General features: G+C 34.1%; 1 protein-coding gene across 2 annotated transcripts in view; it reads right to left on the bottom strand.

Annotated features, from left to right (window-relative positions):
• The window catches only part of Klhl4 (kelch-like family member 4), a 113,741-nt gene that overhangs the window by 25,167 nt on the left and 71,187 nt on the right, over positions 1 to 17,387 (bottom strand). For both annotated transcript variants that reach the window (XM_005409728.2, XM_005409727.2), the window contains exons 4-6: positions 13,638 to 13,834; positions 7,618 to 7,830; positions 1,235 to 1,421 (exon numbers count right to left, since the gene is read on the bottom strand). In XM_005409728.2, coding sequence (XP_005409785.1) covers positions 1,235 to 1,421; positions 7,618 to 7,830; positions 13,638 to 13,834 — 597 coding nt within the window. The remainder of the gene's footprint in view (positions 1 to 1,234; positions 1,422 to 7,617; positions 7,831 to 13,637; positions 13,835 to 17,387) is intronic.

Genomic DNA, 17,387 nt, shown 5'->3' with positions numbered 1-17,387 from the left:
AGAGCATATAACGTGTTTAGAAGAGTGTGAAAAAGGTTAATAAGAGAGTGGGAAAGGTTTATAGGAGTTAGGAAGGGCTTATAAAGCCTTAAAATACATACAAATAATAAAATAAGTATGACAACACTACTTTGTGGATTTTTACCTATTGCAGGGGCCTCTGGAACATAACTCCTGTGATAGGTGAGGAACACTACTATAGTTCCTGCAGTTGTGAATACAGTGATTTCCTTCATGCATTTAAAAATGATCTGAAAGTTACTATATCTGCCTTGACTTGTCTTCTTTCATATTGTCTCTCAGAATTCATTGTTTTTAATAAATAAAATGCTACTGAATAGCTTTTATGTTCAACATATGCAATTTTTACCATGAGATAATTTTAAAATTTTGATTGTGTCACACTTAGAACTTTCTAAAGATTCTTTTACAAACACTGTGGGAATTATATTTATAATAGGTGTTTATATAGTATCTGTATTTAACAACTAATTTTAAGTTTATTGTAGGAGGGAAGAAAATAAAGACTGAAGAATGCACTATTTTCTAGGCATCAAAAGGCAAAAGTTCAAAAATATTTAAAAATAACTGAAATAATACACTATAAAACATGCATATACATTCCTTTTTATAATTGTATGATAGGATGTGAACTGTCACTTTTTTGATATAATGTTGATTTACATATATCAATGAGGGTTGGGGATATAGCTCAGTGGTATAATCACCTGCCTGGCAAGCACAAGGTCCTGAGTTCAATCCCCAGTACGAACAAAAACCAAAAAGAAAAAAAATATATAAATGAAATACCTTTTAAATGTTCTTTGTAATTTTTTAATATTTCTGATTTTACTCTTGTACCTACATGCTCAACCTGTTTTTTCAACATTTTTTAAAACCTTAAAGACAGTGGATAATTTTGCTTTTATATCTTATATAGGGGTAGTGTAGAAAAAGGAATATCATATTGCAAACTGAATATTCAAAATTAAAATGGATTTCATAAAATGAATTATATACTAAAAGTTTTGCCAACACTATATAAAGGATATTTCTCATGAGATAAGAAGAAAAATGAGATTGCCAGATCACATAAAATTCACTTTTACGACAATTAGTTTTAGATACCCTCACTTAGCATGGTTTTAGTACCACTCTTATAATTTGGAGAGTTTTAAAAAAGCCTCTTCTTGTTTGGAGATAGCTTCTAAAATAATTAATTTGTCCCTTTTACCTTTCATAGCATCCATGCCTCCCACCGCATAAAGTGCCCCTACAGTTGATTTTCTGGGCTTTGTTCGAGGGCTTTGCATCATGGGTCTTCTCTCCGGTAAAAGATGATATTTCATAGCTTCCATTAGGAGTTTCTGACATTCAAGATCACCAGTAAACATGGAACTATTTTCAAGATCTGCCAGTAACTGAAAAGTAACAATGTGTGTCATATAAAAAAAATTCACCATTAAAAAGAACATACTTTAAGTATATAATTTGGGAGGAAATTGGAGCTAATTCAAATGAAAATTTATATTATTGAATATTTTGTTACTTAGATATTTTACTTGCATTTATATAAAGTAACTAAATGCTTCACAGTAGTAGTTAATGACTTAATTGAAAGTGTTCATATTTTGAATATGTACATATATCCTCTAACAGGGTGTGAGTGAAGTGTTACTGAGGCATGGCATGGTATCACATGCCTGTCATCTTAGCACATTGAAGCTTGAGACAGAATGATTGCAAGTTTGAGGCCAGCCTAAGCTTTCCAGTGAGATGCTATCTGAAAACACACACAAAACAAATAAAAGACCCTGAGTTTGTAGCTCAATGCAAGGCACTCAAGTTAATCCCTCATACTGAGGCAGAAAAGAAATTTATTGAATATTAAGCCTAGTTACACCGTTTCAAAAAAGTTGGAGATGTGGTACAGTGGTAGAGTTCTTGATTAGTACTACAAAGTCCCGGTTTTATCATTAATACTGCAAAAATAGTTATAAGTGAAAGTAACCAGAAAGAAAGGCTGCAATTTTTCAAAGTAAGCATCTCCTGGTCAACTGGATATAGCTAATGAAAGTAGCAGGTTTTTTTAGTGGATTTGGGGTGATAAAGTGGTGATCATGCAAACCTGCTCTGTTACAACAGTGTTACTCATAGAAGCCTGAATCTCTTCTGTATTCTGAAAGTTGGTGTGTTTCAAATGGGTTAATATGTATGAATTAGTAATGAGCCAAGATATAAGAAAAAATAGATGACAAAGCTGAGGATGTAGCTCAGCATTACAGCACCTGCCTGACAAAGTCAAGGTTTATTTTTCCTGAGATGAATTGGAGAGAAGTTAAACTATACTTCAGAATGTTGTCAAAAGTTAGATTGACTTCCTCGGCATTTTGGTTCTAGTATTACAGTATATTGAGATGAACAGCAAACAGGTTTTGTTTGAGTAGAAAGAAGGATTACTCTCATTTCTTGGAACTTTTCTGAAATTTCCTGCTTTGCTTCAGGCAATTTCAGTTCTGTCCTGAAGTCACCTGTAATCTCTGATCAATTGCTATTTTGATTTTCCTGAGGAGACTCCGGGCATTTCTTCAAATGAATATGCTGTTGGAAATATGTTTGAAGATTAAGCTGTGTAATTTTTGTAAAAATATTTTTCAGATATATCATCATCTTCATATAGTTCATTTCTAAAATATTTATCTAAAGTACTTAAAACCTCACTCATCATGTAGAGAAATTCACATGATCCATATTCTAGATATACAGCATAGGTAGATGTAAAAGGACAAGGTACCACTGGATGCACACTTAATCTGGAAATTTACTTTCATCCCAGTGAAGAAAACTTCTAACTCATTGACTTTTTGTAAAAAACATTCAAATAGAACAAAGTGAGAATAAAATTAAGGGCTTATGTTATAGTACACCGCTGCATTTTAAATTTGTGAGTGTCTACAAATCAAATGGTAAACATGTTAAACCATAGATTCCACAAACTGGCCAGCAGAAATTGCTTCAGTTGGTCTTAAATGGGGCGTGAAAAATTATGCTTCTAACAAGCACTGAGGCAATGTCATGCTATTGATCCAGGAACATTTTAAATGGTGATATCTTTGAGAATCTTATAAATCACATTAACCCAGACACCCTCTGGAGCATATTATGTGTAAGTGTACACATGTTCACACAAACACAATTTCTATAGATTCTACAGTTCATTTACCATTTCTAAATTTAGAACTGTAGTTTTCTAAACTACATTTACTGTGTATTTTAATGTTTATCTTTTTTGTGTTTTTATTGCCCTGCATTTGGAAAAATTTGTTATACTCAAGATATCAGTGAATATTATTTAATCATAGGTAGAAAGATGATAGATTATTAAGAATAACTATGCAATTTCATGGGATATACTTAAATATATATATATATATATATATATATGAGAGAGAGAGAGAGAGAGAGAGATATTCTATCAATGAATTAACAGCTTTTTTCATTACTCTATTTCATCACATAAGATTAATTTTGAAAAACAGGTTAATTTTAACATTTGTGGAACTATTGATCCAATAAATTCAGACAAGATCCCTCTCTCTGATGCAGACAATATTTGTTAAATTAGCCACACATTTGATGAATATAAAATTTATGTGGACGTAATGGTTGTTACATTGTATCAATTTGAGAAGTCTAGAAACTTAACTAAGTAAATCAGCCCATACATCCTCAGGTGTAGAGGAAATGGCCTTACTGCTCTAGAATGTTGCTCATTATGTCAACTTGAGAAGTTTAACTAAATGATTTATTAGGGGGCCAGGGTCCTTACTTTGTAAACATCCTTAGCCTGTGCAAGAGGAGGGCACAGAGATTATGTGTGTGTAAAGGACTGCCCCCAAGGAGTGGTAGCCTGCCTACAATATATGGGAGAGAAAGAGGCTCACTCACCCACCTTTGTTCTTGCTCCTTTTGCTGTCATCTGCTGTCTTCAGCTGCCTCCAGTGTGCCATACCACCTTGCCTTGGAACCAGCTGATTATGGACTGAAACTTTCACAAACTTGGAGCTAAATAAAGCTTTCTATCCCTAATTTTGGGTGTTGGGTATTTTGTCTCAACAATGAGAGAAAAGTAATCAAGACACTGGGCAATATCTTATTCTATACACTATAAATTATATTTCCGATTGATCAGTTTACTATAAAGAAAAAAAATGTGGTTATCACCAATGGTGAAATTATGTAGTGGGATATCACTGAAGCCTCACTAAAACTCACATACTAAAATTAAGTATGAGTTGAGTAAGGTTAGGTTTTATCCAAGTATGTTATTACAGGTTTAGAATATTCTGTGCTATGATCCTTCAGTTTGGTCTGTATTGATGACATTATAATAATACTCTAGTGTATCTAAAAGTATGACATCATGCTTTCAGTCATAGCAGCTGATTGCAAATGTTAATAGATATCATGCACCTTTCAGCCTCCATTGGGACCTAACTATGAATATTAGTTTCACTTTGCTTAGAAGATAAGGAGGAAAATAAAAATGTTCAGGTTAGTCATTTTCCTCTCGTGTTACAAGTGCTATGTGGACAGAGAGAAAAATAAAATTAAAGTGTCCTCTGATGTTTAAGAATTATTTGTCATTTTTATAACACTGTTTCTTAGTTTTCTATTATTAAGAGTTGTAATTGAAAGATGGTATATCCTCCAGTGACATAGATCCATTTAGAAACACTCTTAAACACATATGATTTACTAAAACTGAACCATATATATAAAACCCCTGAAAAATCCAATAACAGTCAATGCAAATGAAGCAGCAATTAAAAAAAAAAGAAAACTGCCAACTAAAACTCCACAAGAAACCAATGGATTCATCATAAATTTCTACATGAAATTCAGGGAAAATCTAATGCCAATAATCCTAAAAATCTTTGACAAAATTGAAAGAGGAATACTGCCAAAGTCATTCTGCAAGACAAGGACACAACTGAAAAGGAGAAACACAGGCCCATTTCTTTAATGAACATAGATGCAAAAATTCTCAACAAAGTACAGTCAAAAAACATTGAAGAAAATAGGTATAGAAGAAACTTCTCAATTTGATAAAAGTTATTTATTATCAACCAACTGCCAACATCATACTGTAAGAACAAGTAGGGAGGAATAAACAATGTAGAGCATGACCTGGGTAGCTAGCATAATAAAGATAACCACATGCTTACTCATGACATGAAATACTGGAAGAGGCTGCCCTTTGTGAGAACTTTGCATACTTTTGCCACTTGCCTGTACATCCCATGAACCTTGGATCACTCTAGAAACAAATGTTAAGACCCTTATTGTACCAATCAGTGAAACAGTTACTTATAGAAAATCAGCTTACCCCAATAAATATGGCCAAGGTAAAGACATGCTGAGAGGCTCACCTCCTGAGCTTCTCCTTGCCATACATTTCACTGTTTGTCAGTGCCTTCTTCTACCATATTATTAATAAACCTCTGCTTCATATTACTTTTTGTTTTCTTAGTTCCTCTTTCTTCACCCAGGACTACCTGACTTTTTCCCACTTGGGGATCTTTGCCTTTGAGTAATCCCCACCTCTCCTTTCTTCACTGGCAAGTAGGGCAAGAACTCAAGAAACGAAGATCATCCCACGGATAGCAAAAACAATCCTGGGTAACAAGAGCAAAGTAGGAAATGTCATAATCCTGAAATTCAAGTTATATGACAGAGCTACAGTGATACAAACACCATGGAATTGGCACAAAAGCAGATATGTGGAAAATAATGAAAAAGAATAACATATGCAAAAACAAACTCATACACAGTCAGCTATCTGATCTTTGACAAAGAGGCCAGAAGCATACATTGGAAATAAGATAGACTCTTCAGCAAATAATACTAGGAAAATGCTATACACATGCAGAAGATTGTATCTAGACCTATATCTTTTACTATGTAATACACAAAAATCAGAATGTACCAAAAATCTAAGTATTAAAACAGAAGCACTTAATCTATTGGAAGATAAAATAGTCAAACTCTTGAAGACACAGACATAAGCAAGAATTTTCTGAACAGAATTCCAACTCCACAAGAAATAAATCAAGAATCAACAAACAGTATTATCAAATTAAAATGCTTCTGCATAGGAAAGGAAACAGCAGAGTGAAGAAACAAGCTACCAATAGTGAAAAAAATTTCTAAATATGCCTCATTCAGAAGACTTATATCTAGAATATATGAAGAACTCAAAAATATTAGTCCCCCCAATTTAAAGACCTATTCAAGAAATGATTATCTAAAATGATGAGACATTTTGGCAATAAGTACATGAAAAAATGTTTAACATTGCTGGTCATTTGGGAAATACAAAGTAAAACAATGCTGAGATGCCATCTCAGTCCAGAAAGAATAGCTATCACCAAGAAATCAACCACAACAAATGCTGTTGAGGCTGGGAGGAAAAAGGAACCCTTCTCCATTGTTGCTGGGAGTATAAATTGGTACAACCACTATGGAAAGGAGTATGGGGATGCCTCATAAAACTACAAGTAGAGCTTCCATTTGACCCACCTAGTCTCTTTCTTGGTACCTTCCCAAAAGAGTTAAAATAATTATGCCACAGTGATATATAGCAATGTTTATAGCAGCGCAATTTAATAGCTAAATTTTGGATACAGCCCTTATGCCCAGCAACAGATGAATGGATAAAGAAAATGGAGTAATTTTTTACAGTGGAGTATTACTTGGTCATAAAATAACAAATCTGAGATATTTTTGAGTAAGTGGATTTATCTCAAAAATATAATCTAATGTGAAATAAATCAGACACAGAAGGTTAAACATTGCACTGTTTCTATTGTTTAACAAACCCAAAGTACAAATGAACAGAATGGAGGATTGATACTATGGAAATCAGTGTGGAAGTTTAATTCCTCAGAGAACTAAACATAGAAATTCCACGAGACCCAGACATTATCTGTATAGGTGTTTTCCCAAAAGAATTAAAGAAATCATATTGTAATGATGCACACTCATGTTTATAGCAGCACAACTCATAACAGCTAAATCTTGGAAGAAGCCTATATGTTCACTAACAGATGAATGGATAAAGAAAATGTGGAATTTACAAACAGTGGAGTACCAGTCTACAATAAAGAAGGCTAAGCTTAATTCATCTCTATGAAAAGGGATACACTTTAAAACCATAATGGGAAGTGAAATAAATCATACACATAATGTTAAATATTTCATGGTTTCTTTTTAAAATGAGAAACCAAAAGTGTAAATGGTAAAACAAAAGATATTAGGAAGCAGGAAGATAGAGTTTTGCAAAAGGGAAGGGGACCAAGAGATGGAAGGAGGGGTCAGGGAAGGGAGGGGAAAAAGAAGAAAAACAATTAAGACATGTTATGTACATGCCATGTCTTGTCACACTATGTATATGTACCAACTCTTCACATGAGTGCAACCGTTATGTACTGCAAACATATACTAATAAAAATAAAAACAAAATAGCAAAAACAAAAACTAGGGAACTAAGGAATGAATTGGTGCCTAGGGGTAGTTTAGAGCTCTGGTTCATATCACCTGGGCAAATTTCCATACCTGTGGTGGGAGTAATGGAAGTCTGATGTATGAAAGCAGCATTGCCAGGTTTCCTTGCCTAGTCTGAGCATCATGGCCCACCCACTGCATTAAAGCATAGAAAATGGTTTCTTCATCAGGCACATTAATGTCATCACTGCACAGAAGCTTTGAAATCTCATTAACCGGAAGCTGGAGAAATTCTTGGTTCTTTATAACCTCAATGAAATGTTCCTAGAAAAGAAAGGTTATCTACTGAAACTTTGTACTTTAGAAATTTCTTAATAAAAAAAGCATATCAAAACATTTCACTTGGCCTGCTTTGAGAAAAAGTCAGAGTGATAGATGCATCCACTTATAGCTGATTGGTGCTATTGTCACCTATGAAAGGAATGTGGAAGCTTTTGGAAGCAGAGGGAGTAAATGCTTCCACTCAGGATTATTCATTGATTTCAAACAAAGTGCTAATTGCTTCACAAGCTCTGTTGACAAAATGATACCAATACTTCTTTTTGTGTGTGTGAAGGGAATTGAACTCATGACCTCGCGCTTTCCAGGACGTGCTGTGCTGCTGAGCTGTATCTCCACCCCAGCATACCAATACTTTCTCTTTTATCTATTGTTCAAAACAGCAACAGCTTATGACTTCAGAAATGATTACTTAATTGATCTTTAGCTAAAATCCCAAGAGAAATTCTGAAAGTTTTGAAGGAGGAGGCTGTCATGAATGTATGGGAGAGTTAAGTCTCTTTTTTTGTTTTACACAGTAACAGTTTTTCTTTTTTTTTCTGACATGAGAAAAAGATACAGCATTAATGAAGACACTTTCCTATTAAGGAAAATACTGATCTTCTATCAGCCAAAATAAATGTAATATTTTATGTTGCATTACAATCAACACATTCAAGATCATCTAAAAGAGATTCCACTATGAGGTGCTTCTTCTTTGTCTCCCTTTTATGTGGTACTTCTGATTGAACTCAGATCCTTTGTACTGAGCTTTTTCTGCAGCCAGTCTTTCTTTTTTTTTCTATCATTCTTTCTTTCTTTCTTTCTTTCTTTCTTTCTTTCTTTCTTTCTTTCTTTCTTTCTTTCTTCTTTCTTTCTCTCTCTACTTTCACACAGGATCTTATTAAGTTGCTAAGCTGTCTTGCTGCCCTCAAAATTGCAACCCTCTAGCTTCAACCTCTCAGAGTGCTGGGAGAACAGATGTGCACCATTATTCCAAGATTAAAGTGTTTCTTTACGAGAGGAAAGGGATACATCTCAATTTTTAGACATTATACATCAATTCTCCTTTTTATACTGATATTGTCATGTATTCTTTCATATTTTAAATTTCACACAGCTATGTTTCAAATTTTGTATCAAAATACCAACATATTTTGTACATAAATATTTTATGGTTTCTAAAATATATCATTTGTAATATTTTTCATAGTGAAGATATCATTTTAAATCCAATAAAATGTAGTTCATTTGAAAATTCAAACATATGTATATTATATGATAAATAGAATGTAGGGAAATCTTTTTCAAATGGATGGTGGAACAAGGTATGGAGGGAGGGGAGAGAGGGGTCGGCAAGTGGATGAAAAAATTCAAAGAAAAGTACGCAAATACAGCTTTTGCAAATGGGAGTGGGACTAGGCTGGAAGGGGCAGGGAAGAATGCAATGCATAGGGGACAAAAAGGAATTAAGGTGTGTTATGTACATGTACCAACTTCTCGCAATAAATGTAATCACTATGCATTGCAAACATGCACTAAAGAACCATGAATATCCAAAAAGCAACTTTAAAACAAAAAAAAATACTTCTAAAATGGAGATTGACATGTCTACTTGGTAATTTGTTTAATAATAATCAAATATTTTGGGAATAGTTTAAGACAACCTCTGAATTATTGGGGGATCTGAATACATTAAATCATTCTCTCCCTTCTGCATTGAGTTTATTCACTACATAACTGAGTTCACTCACTACATAACTGAGTTCAGCTAATATCAGAATTATCCATACAACAATAATCAAAATTGACAAACCAATAATGAAGCTGTGATGTCATAAATTTCAAAATAACTTGCCTATTTATTAAAAAAAAAAAAACTTTTGGGATTAAGGCAATCATTTTCCAAAGAATAGTTGCTCTTACTAAAGCAGGCGGCTTTTGTTAAAAATCCTCTCACACAAAATAATGGTAGTAATTTTATTATTACTAATGCAGTTCACTTGTACACAGTAATGCTTCACAAAATACTGTAAATTCTTAAGAATTAGCTCTTTGCCAATGAGATCTTTTGAGGAAGTGAAGTTACTCTGGTGAAAAGGCAGGAAATGCCCATTGTTTGATCTTCTGTGAAGTCAGTGGCAAAGTCTGGACACAAAACACAAGCTCCTGAGATCATGCAAAGTGCATACTGTTCAATTCTGTAACTGCTTTTTGTGGGAGATAACATATTTATGAAATGATTGAAACCATTGAATACTGTAACATTTATAGTTATCTATTAGTGTTATTATACATAGATCCTGAGACTGTGTTAATATGATAAAAAACACTGACTCACTATCTTTGCATTCTCCAGTAAAATATTTTTTTTTTAGAAAAAGAAAAGAAAGACAAAAAATGAATATCTCATTGTATAAGACTTACTTAATGGCCAGTATGGATCATAGACTAGTAAATTAAATTTTATTATATATTTGAGTCAGTAAAAACATGATTACAAATCATTAATGTGGGAGTCATATTTCATGTAGCCAGAAATTAGATTTTCTGACAGAATTTGTTGTCCTCAGAGTTGCTTAGGCTATTGAAAATTGTTAGACAATGTAGATTAGTCTAAATAAAAAACAAATGTATGGGTTAAAATTATGCAATATAGTATCTTCTACTGTAGAGAAAACATTAGACTTGAAGCTTAATTTTAAATTGCTTGATTTTAAAATTATTTTGCTTTTAATTTGAAAGTAAATACTTTTGTTCTATGTACCTTCTCAGCAATCTTCTTTTATGCCTTTTGTTCACCATTTATTTATTGTTTTATATTTATAATTGAATTGTTTAAAATGTGCTATATATCTATATATACATACAGAAGCGGAGAGACAGACAGAGAGAGAGAGAGAGAGAGAGAGAGAATACTAACAGAATGATTCACTGACACAGACAACTGTTTATATGGTTGAGACAGTTAATTCTTTATGTCAATATGAGTAGGCCTCAATCTGCCCAGACATTTGACTCAACATTATTCTGGGTGAGGGTGTTTCTTCATTGAGGCCACCCACATTTAGAAGGGAATCTTTACTCAGTCTATCAACTCACAAGATTATAATCCCTAAATATATATTACATTTAAACATTAAAACTACTTAAATTATTATGGTAACACACAGAATTTCAAAAGCACTCTTATAACAAGATCTTTACCTATTGTACTGTATTCAAATATATACTAACACAACTAAAGAAGTGCTATTAAGGGAGACACCACTTGCATTTTTCTGCATATTATGCATTTTTCTGCATATTATGCATTTTTCTGCATATCATGCTTTGCCATTCAGTTTCAGGTACAATATATAAAGGAAGATAAGTTTATTTTGAGCAAGAAAAACAATTCAAGCTGTGCATTAGAATGTGCTTTGTCTCTAAGCATAAATTACCAGAAAGGAAAGTATTAATAGTTCAAGATTTTAATTGAACAGGAAGTCTCTGTGTTTGCCTTTCTGGTTGGATTAAACTGTGAACTGCACATCTGCCTTTCCTTTAGATTATATGATATCTGTATTTAGGACAAGAGACTATAAATAGTACAATAATGGGAAATACTTTAAAAAGTCAATCCATTATAATATGAATCTCCATATAATTACATTGTTTCAGGAATATGTTTGAAACTTCAGATATTAAACAATGAACTAAGGTGAGAAGAAGGAAGAAGAAAGATTAATAAGAAAGTGTTACATGATTAAAATTTTATAAATTTAAAAACATTTAAATTTTCTTAACACACTAGAAAAATTCTGTTGGTTTTCATCTCTATCTAAAATAAAGGTAATTTTATTTATCAATTTCACATGAAATTCTCTAGTGTTCTCTTGCTGGCAATTTTATTTCATTTTTTCCTCTTAATTTTTTTAATTAAATAAATTTATTGGTACAATTTTCACACATGCTTACATTCATAATAGGTAATTTGAACCTATACATGATATAGCTTCATTCTTCTTTTTTTCTCATTCCTCTTTCCCTCATTATTTCCAAAAGCTTTGGTTCGATCTTATTCTTCTTTTCTCATTTTGTTCTTCCTTTACCTTTCTTCCTTTCATGGTTCTCCTCCCTAGTTCTTTTTCCCATTTAAACATTTCCTTCCTATTTCACAATATCTATTATACATTTGGGTTTTTATGTACACTTTCAGTTTCTTACAGCAGAGAAACAATGAGATATTTATATATGTGTGTCCAATTTATTTCACTCAAGAGTATGGTCTCTAGCTACATTCATTTTCCTATAAATGTTTCAAATTTGTCCTTCTTTGTGGCTGTATAAAAATACTACATTTTCTTTATCCATTCATCAGTTACTGGGTATTTGGGCTGTTTCCAAGACTTAACTATTACAAACTGCGCTGCTATTAACTTGGGCGTGCATCACTGTGGTATGATGCTTTTAATTCTTTAAGAAGATACAAAGAAGGGGTGTAGCTGGGTCAAATGGAAAGTCCAGTCTTAGACTTTTGAGTAATCTCCATAACTGATTTTCAGAGTCTGCACTCCGACCAACAGTGAAGAAGGGTTCCCTTTCCCCCATAGCCTTGCTAGCACTAGTTAGTGGTTGATTTCTGGATAATAGTGATTGTTTCTGAGGTGAGATGGAATCTCAGCATTATTTTAATTTGTATCTTTTGAATTGCCGGTAGTGTTGAATATTTTTTCATATATTTATCTACCATTTATACTACCCAATCTGAGAAGTATGTATTCATTTCAGATGCTCAATTTTAGATAGGGACTTTAAATTTGGAGGGAGTTGTTTTTCTCAGTTCTTTATATATTAGATATCTGAAGCCATTTCTTTTGTTAGAAATATTTATCTTTAAATTATATTCTGTAGAGGGGGCTGGGGATTTAGCTCAGCGGCAAAAGCGCCTGCCTGGTAAGCACAAGGTCCTGAGTTCGGTTCCTGGTACCGGAGAAAAAACCAAAAAAAAAAAAAAAAAAAATTATATTCTGTAGAAAAATCCATCTTTTTTTATTCACTGTTTCAGAGATTTAAAAAGTTCATTTTCTTCTTTGCATTAAGTATTAATATTAATAATGAGGATTTACTTTTTTTGGTACCAGGAATCAAACTCAGGACCTTGCACTTGCCAGGCATGCACTGTGCCACTAAGCTATATCTCCCACCTTACTTTTTATCATCTACTCAGTTTACCTTTGTTCTTGCAACCTGTTTTTTGTGATTGTCATCTGACTGAATAAAGATCTATTTACCAGATTAAAGTTTTAAATAATTACTACACACTGTCATATTCAGTTGATCCAGTATAAATACTACTAATGCTGAGAGGAACTTTAACATAGTTTAAATCAAAAGACTGAATTGCAAAATATTTTACCTAAAATTCATTTTTTCAGACAAAGTGTATTCATATAATTTTCTGAGCTACAAAGTTCTTCAGTTCTTAAGTTCTTGCAATTAATATTGGTGCATTAATATTACCAATTTCCTTACTGCATGAGGTTCAACTCTCCTTAGAAACCAATAAATTGTAGGTTTACATACTAAATTTCTAATTATGCTAAACAACAGAGAACTAATAGATCCAGCTTGGGCTATACTCTTGCACAACACACTTTTTAGCAGTATGCTCATTTCTACAAATGTTGATATTTAGTCAAACCTTTTTGATGGCAGCAATGAAAAAAATGCATATTTCTCACCTGAAAATTATGTTTATTTTGCCTTTTAACATTTTCCCAGTATTCATATATTGATACTACAAGCTATTTTGAAATAACTGATTTTACCATAGTGTATTTATGTGCTATATTCAGGAGCTCTGTACATCCTTGAGCATCTCCAAATGACCGAATTCCTAAACAGTTTGATGGATGGAGCTGCTTTATGAGGAAACTGGAGCAGACTTCAATGACTTGAGTCAGCTGCAGAAGACAAGCTGCAGCCAGTAAACTTTCAATTGTGTCTTCTTTCAGTTGCAGAGCACCTAAATTGTTTGAAAAATTAAAGAATGGTTATATATCTTATAAAGTAATATATAAATATAGTAGCTAATATAAATTTCCTTTTCAATTATGCAGTAAGGCTATGCATTTTAATGTACAGTAGCTAATGTGTAAATATTGTTTGAGTCTTACATACACAAGTGAGTCTGGGTAAACACCAACAAAAAGGCTGAAGGGGGATAGAGTAGATTATCAAAAAACTCTACCAAATTGTCTTGGTTACTTTTTTCTCGCTGCTTGGACAAAATACCTGATGACCAAAATTAAGGAAGGAAAGGTTTATTTCACTTACAGTTTGTGGAGGTTTCAATCCGTACTAGGCATGATTATAAGGCAGAGTGGCACGTGGCAGAGGGCTGCATCCCAGGGCGGCAGCACAGCCAAGCGACTACCAGGACCCACACACCAGGGCAGAATGGGGGAGGAATGCCCCAAACACTCTTTTCCTGTCCCTTACATATGCAAACTATCCACTCCCAGGCGGATGCCGCTCTCACACCCATATTCAAACTCTAATAGCCTGCCCCAGGGCCACAGGAGGCTTTGAGGGGGACACACAGACATAAACCATAACACAAATGAACCATGAGTACTATCATTACTGTTATAGTTTGTGTGTAGATGTCTCCCAAAGTGTGGTGCAGTCATGGAGTGGACTTTTAGAATTTTTCATTAATTCATGGTCCATTGCTGGGATTATAGGTGTGAGTGCTACAGCCGGCCTCGGGCAAGTAGCTTGCATACAATGTAAGGGAGGGAAAGAGGCTTGCTGGCTACTCCTCCACCCTTTTTGTTTTGCTGTTTTTTTTTTTTTTTTTTGGTTTTTCTCCGGTACCGGGAACCGAACTCACGACCTTGCGCTTGCCAGGCAGGCGCTTTGCCGCTGAGCTAAATCCCCAGCCCCTGTTTTGCTGTTTTTGCTGTTTTGGAACAGCCAAGAACTGTTGCCATCTGCCATGTGACACTTGGCCTTGGAGCCAACCCGGTATAGACTGAAATCTCCACAAACTGTGAGCTAAATAAACCTTTCCTTCCTTAATTCCGAGCATCAGGTATTTTGTCCCAGCAATGACAGAAAAGAAACCAAGATAATTACAGTAGAGAGTAACTTGTTATTTCCTTTTTATTTTATGAAAAAATAAAACAAAATTTTGAGGGGCTGGGGATTTAGCTCAGCGGCAAAGCGCCTGCCTGGCAAGCGGAAGGTTGTGAGTTCGGTTCCCGGTACCAGAGAAAAACCAAAAAAAAAAAAAAAAAAAAAACAAACAAACAAAATTTTGAACAAAGTATTAAAAGAATAACAATAGTTAATATGTGTATCATAATTTTATATTTATTTACACAGAATGCAAGACAGACAAAAAAGACTGTCTCTTACAAAAAGATACAATTTCTTAAGCCTGTATTTGAATCTCAAATCGATAATTTAACTGTGTTATAGGTATAATAGCAAAATATAGTGAAGATTTAAATTAAAAAAGATTAAAGACGCATTAAAATTAATCACCCTCAAAATAATCTCCCTTGCTTTAAATACACATCTCATGGTTCCTGACACTATCTGAAGCAGTTCTAAAAGTCCTCTTTCATGTTTTGTATGGTGATGGCTGCCTCAAAGTCTTCAGTTAATTCTAAAGGATTGCCTTTCATGGTTAGTTTAACTTTGAATAAGAGCCCGAAATCTGTGTCAAAACTGGAAATAAGGTTGAAGAGGATACATCATAATGCTTTTATGAGCCTGTACTTCCACTGGATAGCACTCAGCAACAGTGGTATTTTTGACCACACTTCCTAAAGACACTCAGAAAAGATGTTTCAGAAAATGACAACAAAGATGAAATAAGTGTATTCAAAGTGAGGGGGGCTGCTTAATGGTAATCTGCCAAGCTAGAAAGCTGGAGGGATTGTGTAATAGAACAGAGGCGGCAGTAGAGAGGTGCCAGCAGCTGCAACACATCTCCTCTCTCCCCAGGATGAGTCCCTGTGAGGGAAGGCCAAGACACCTATGCCTAAAACACCAAAGCCTCTAGAAGCAGAGGTACTCCACACCCACAGCCAGTGTGCCTAAATGGCAGGAGTCACCTGGGGTGGCCATTGGGTCTGAGAGTACATCCCAGGTGCCCCGAGAGGTGGCAGGAACAAGGCCTGCTTGTTGAAACCTTTTCCCACCCTGCCACCATGAGCATTAAGCCAGTTGCTTTCCGTTACCAAAAAGCTGCAAATGCAGTGAGGTGCACTGATTCTAGCCCCACACCTCCAGAGGAGAGCAGCTGTGAGCCTCAGCGATGCCCACACAACTTCAGATGTTACTGTATGCAATGAACTTTTGAGAGAGGTGCTCTGCCCCTAAGAATTGCTTGGCAATGTATTAAAGGACTGCTGCTGTGTGCTTTTCAATGATTTTTCAGTAAAGACCTGATCTTCCTCATTAAAAATTCTTTTATTGTGAAATATTTTCATAATTTAAGTGTGCATAAATTTTGATCACTCCTTATATACACATACATAAAAACAGCACCCTAAATAAAATTTTCAACATCAGTCACACCTAAAGAAATCTAGCAAAATTGTTTTCATTGTTACTCAAGGAATGCTATACTATGTAAGATCTGAAAATTGGCCATATACATAACTGTCCTTTGTGTGGCATTAAAGATTCTGGTAAATAAGGATAATATCCAACTTTCTGTGTCCATATTTCCTGTATATGCACATGTCATCTGATAATTGTCATTTCTCAAATACTATGTATGAAATTGAACTCTGGCACTATCTCAAAGGAGGAGAATGTTGAAAAGAATAGACTACAAAAACACAAAATTAAAAATAGAAATTACAATTTGCCAGCTCTACTTTTCCTGGGTACTTTCCCCAAAGAGTTAAAAACATCATACTATAGTTATATGTGCATACCCACGTTTATAGCAACACAATTAACAATACTTAATCCCTGGAAACATCATAGATACTCATCAATAGATATCAAAAGACAGATAAAGAAAAATATGATTTCTGTCGAAAAATGTATACACATTTCAGGAAATGAAAACTAGTATGATGCTTTTTCAACAAATGATGCTACCCTCCTATGGGGGCCCCCAGAGAATTCACATATGGAAGAAACCCGACTACACTGCCAGCACTTAGAGAAGAAATTGAAAATGCAGTAATCTCAATGACCAAGGTTACACAGGCAGCAGTTCACTTCACTAATAAATGTCTGGAAGCTAGTGGGCACCACTTGGAGCACTTCCTGTAATTGTAGAGGCCAAAGGTAACTTATATTACTCTCATAATGTCTCAATAAATTTAGTATCCAAGTATTTATATAAGTTTTTCATTTCCTGAAATATGTATACATTTTTGGCAGAATCCATATACATGAATATTATTCACCCATAAAGAAGAGTGAAATCATTCCATTTTCAAGAAAATTACTGGAACTTGAGAACATAATGTTAGATCAAACAAAAGTTAAACATCATATGGTTTCTCATATATGAGAAAACTTGTTAATTTGTTATCTTTTTATTC

Source organism: Chinchilla lanigera, unplaced genomic scaffold, assembly GCF_000276665.1.
Source record: "Chinchilla lanigera isolate Chin_1 unplaced genomic scaffold, ChiLan1.0 scaffold00124, whole genome shotgun sequence".
Taxonomy (NCBI): domain Eukaryota; kingdom Metazoa; phylum Chordata; class Mammalia; order Rodentia; family Chinchillidae; genus Chinchilla; species Chinchilla lanigera.
The sequence above is the reverse complement of the archived record's forward strand: the minus strand, read 5'-3'. Positions and strand labels throughout refer to the sequence as shown.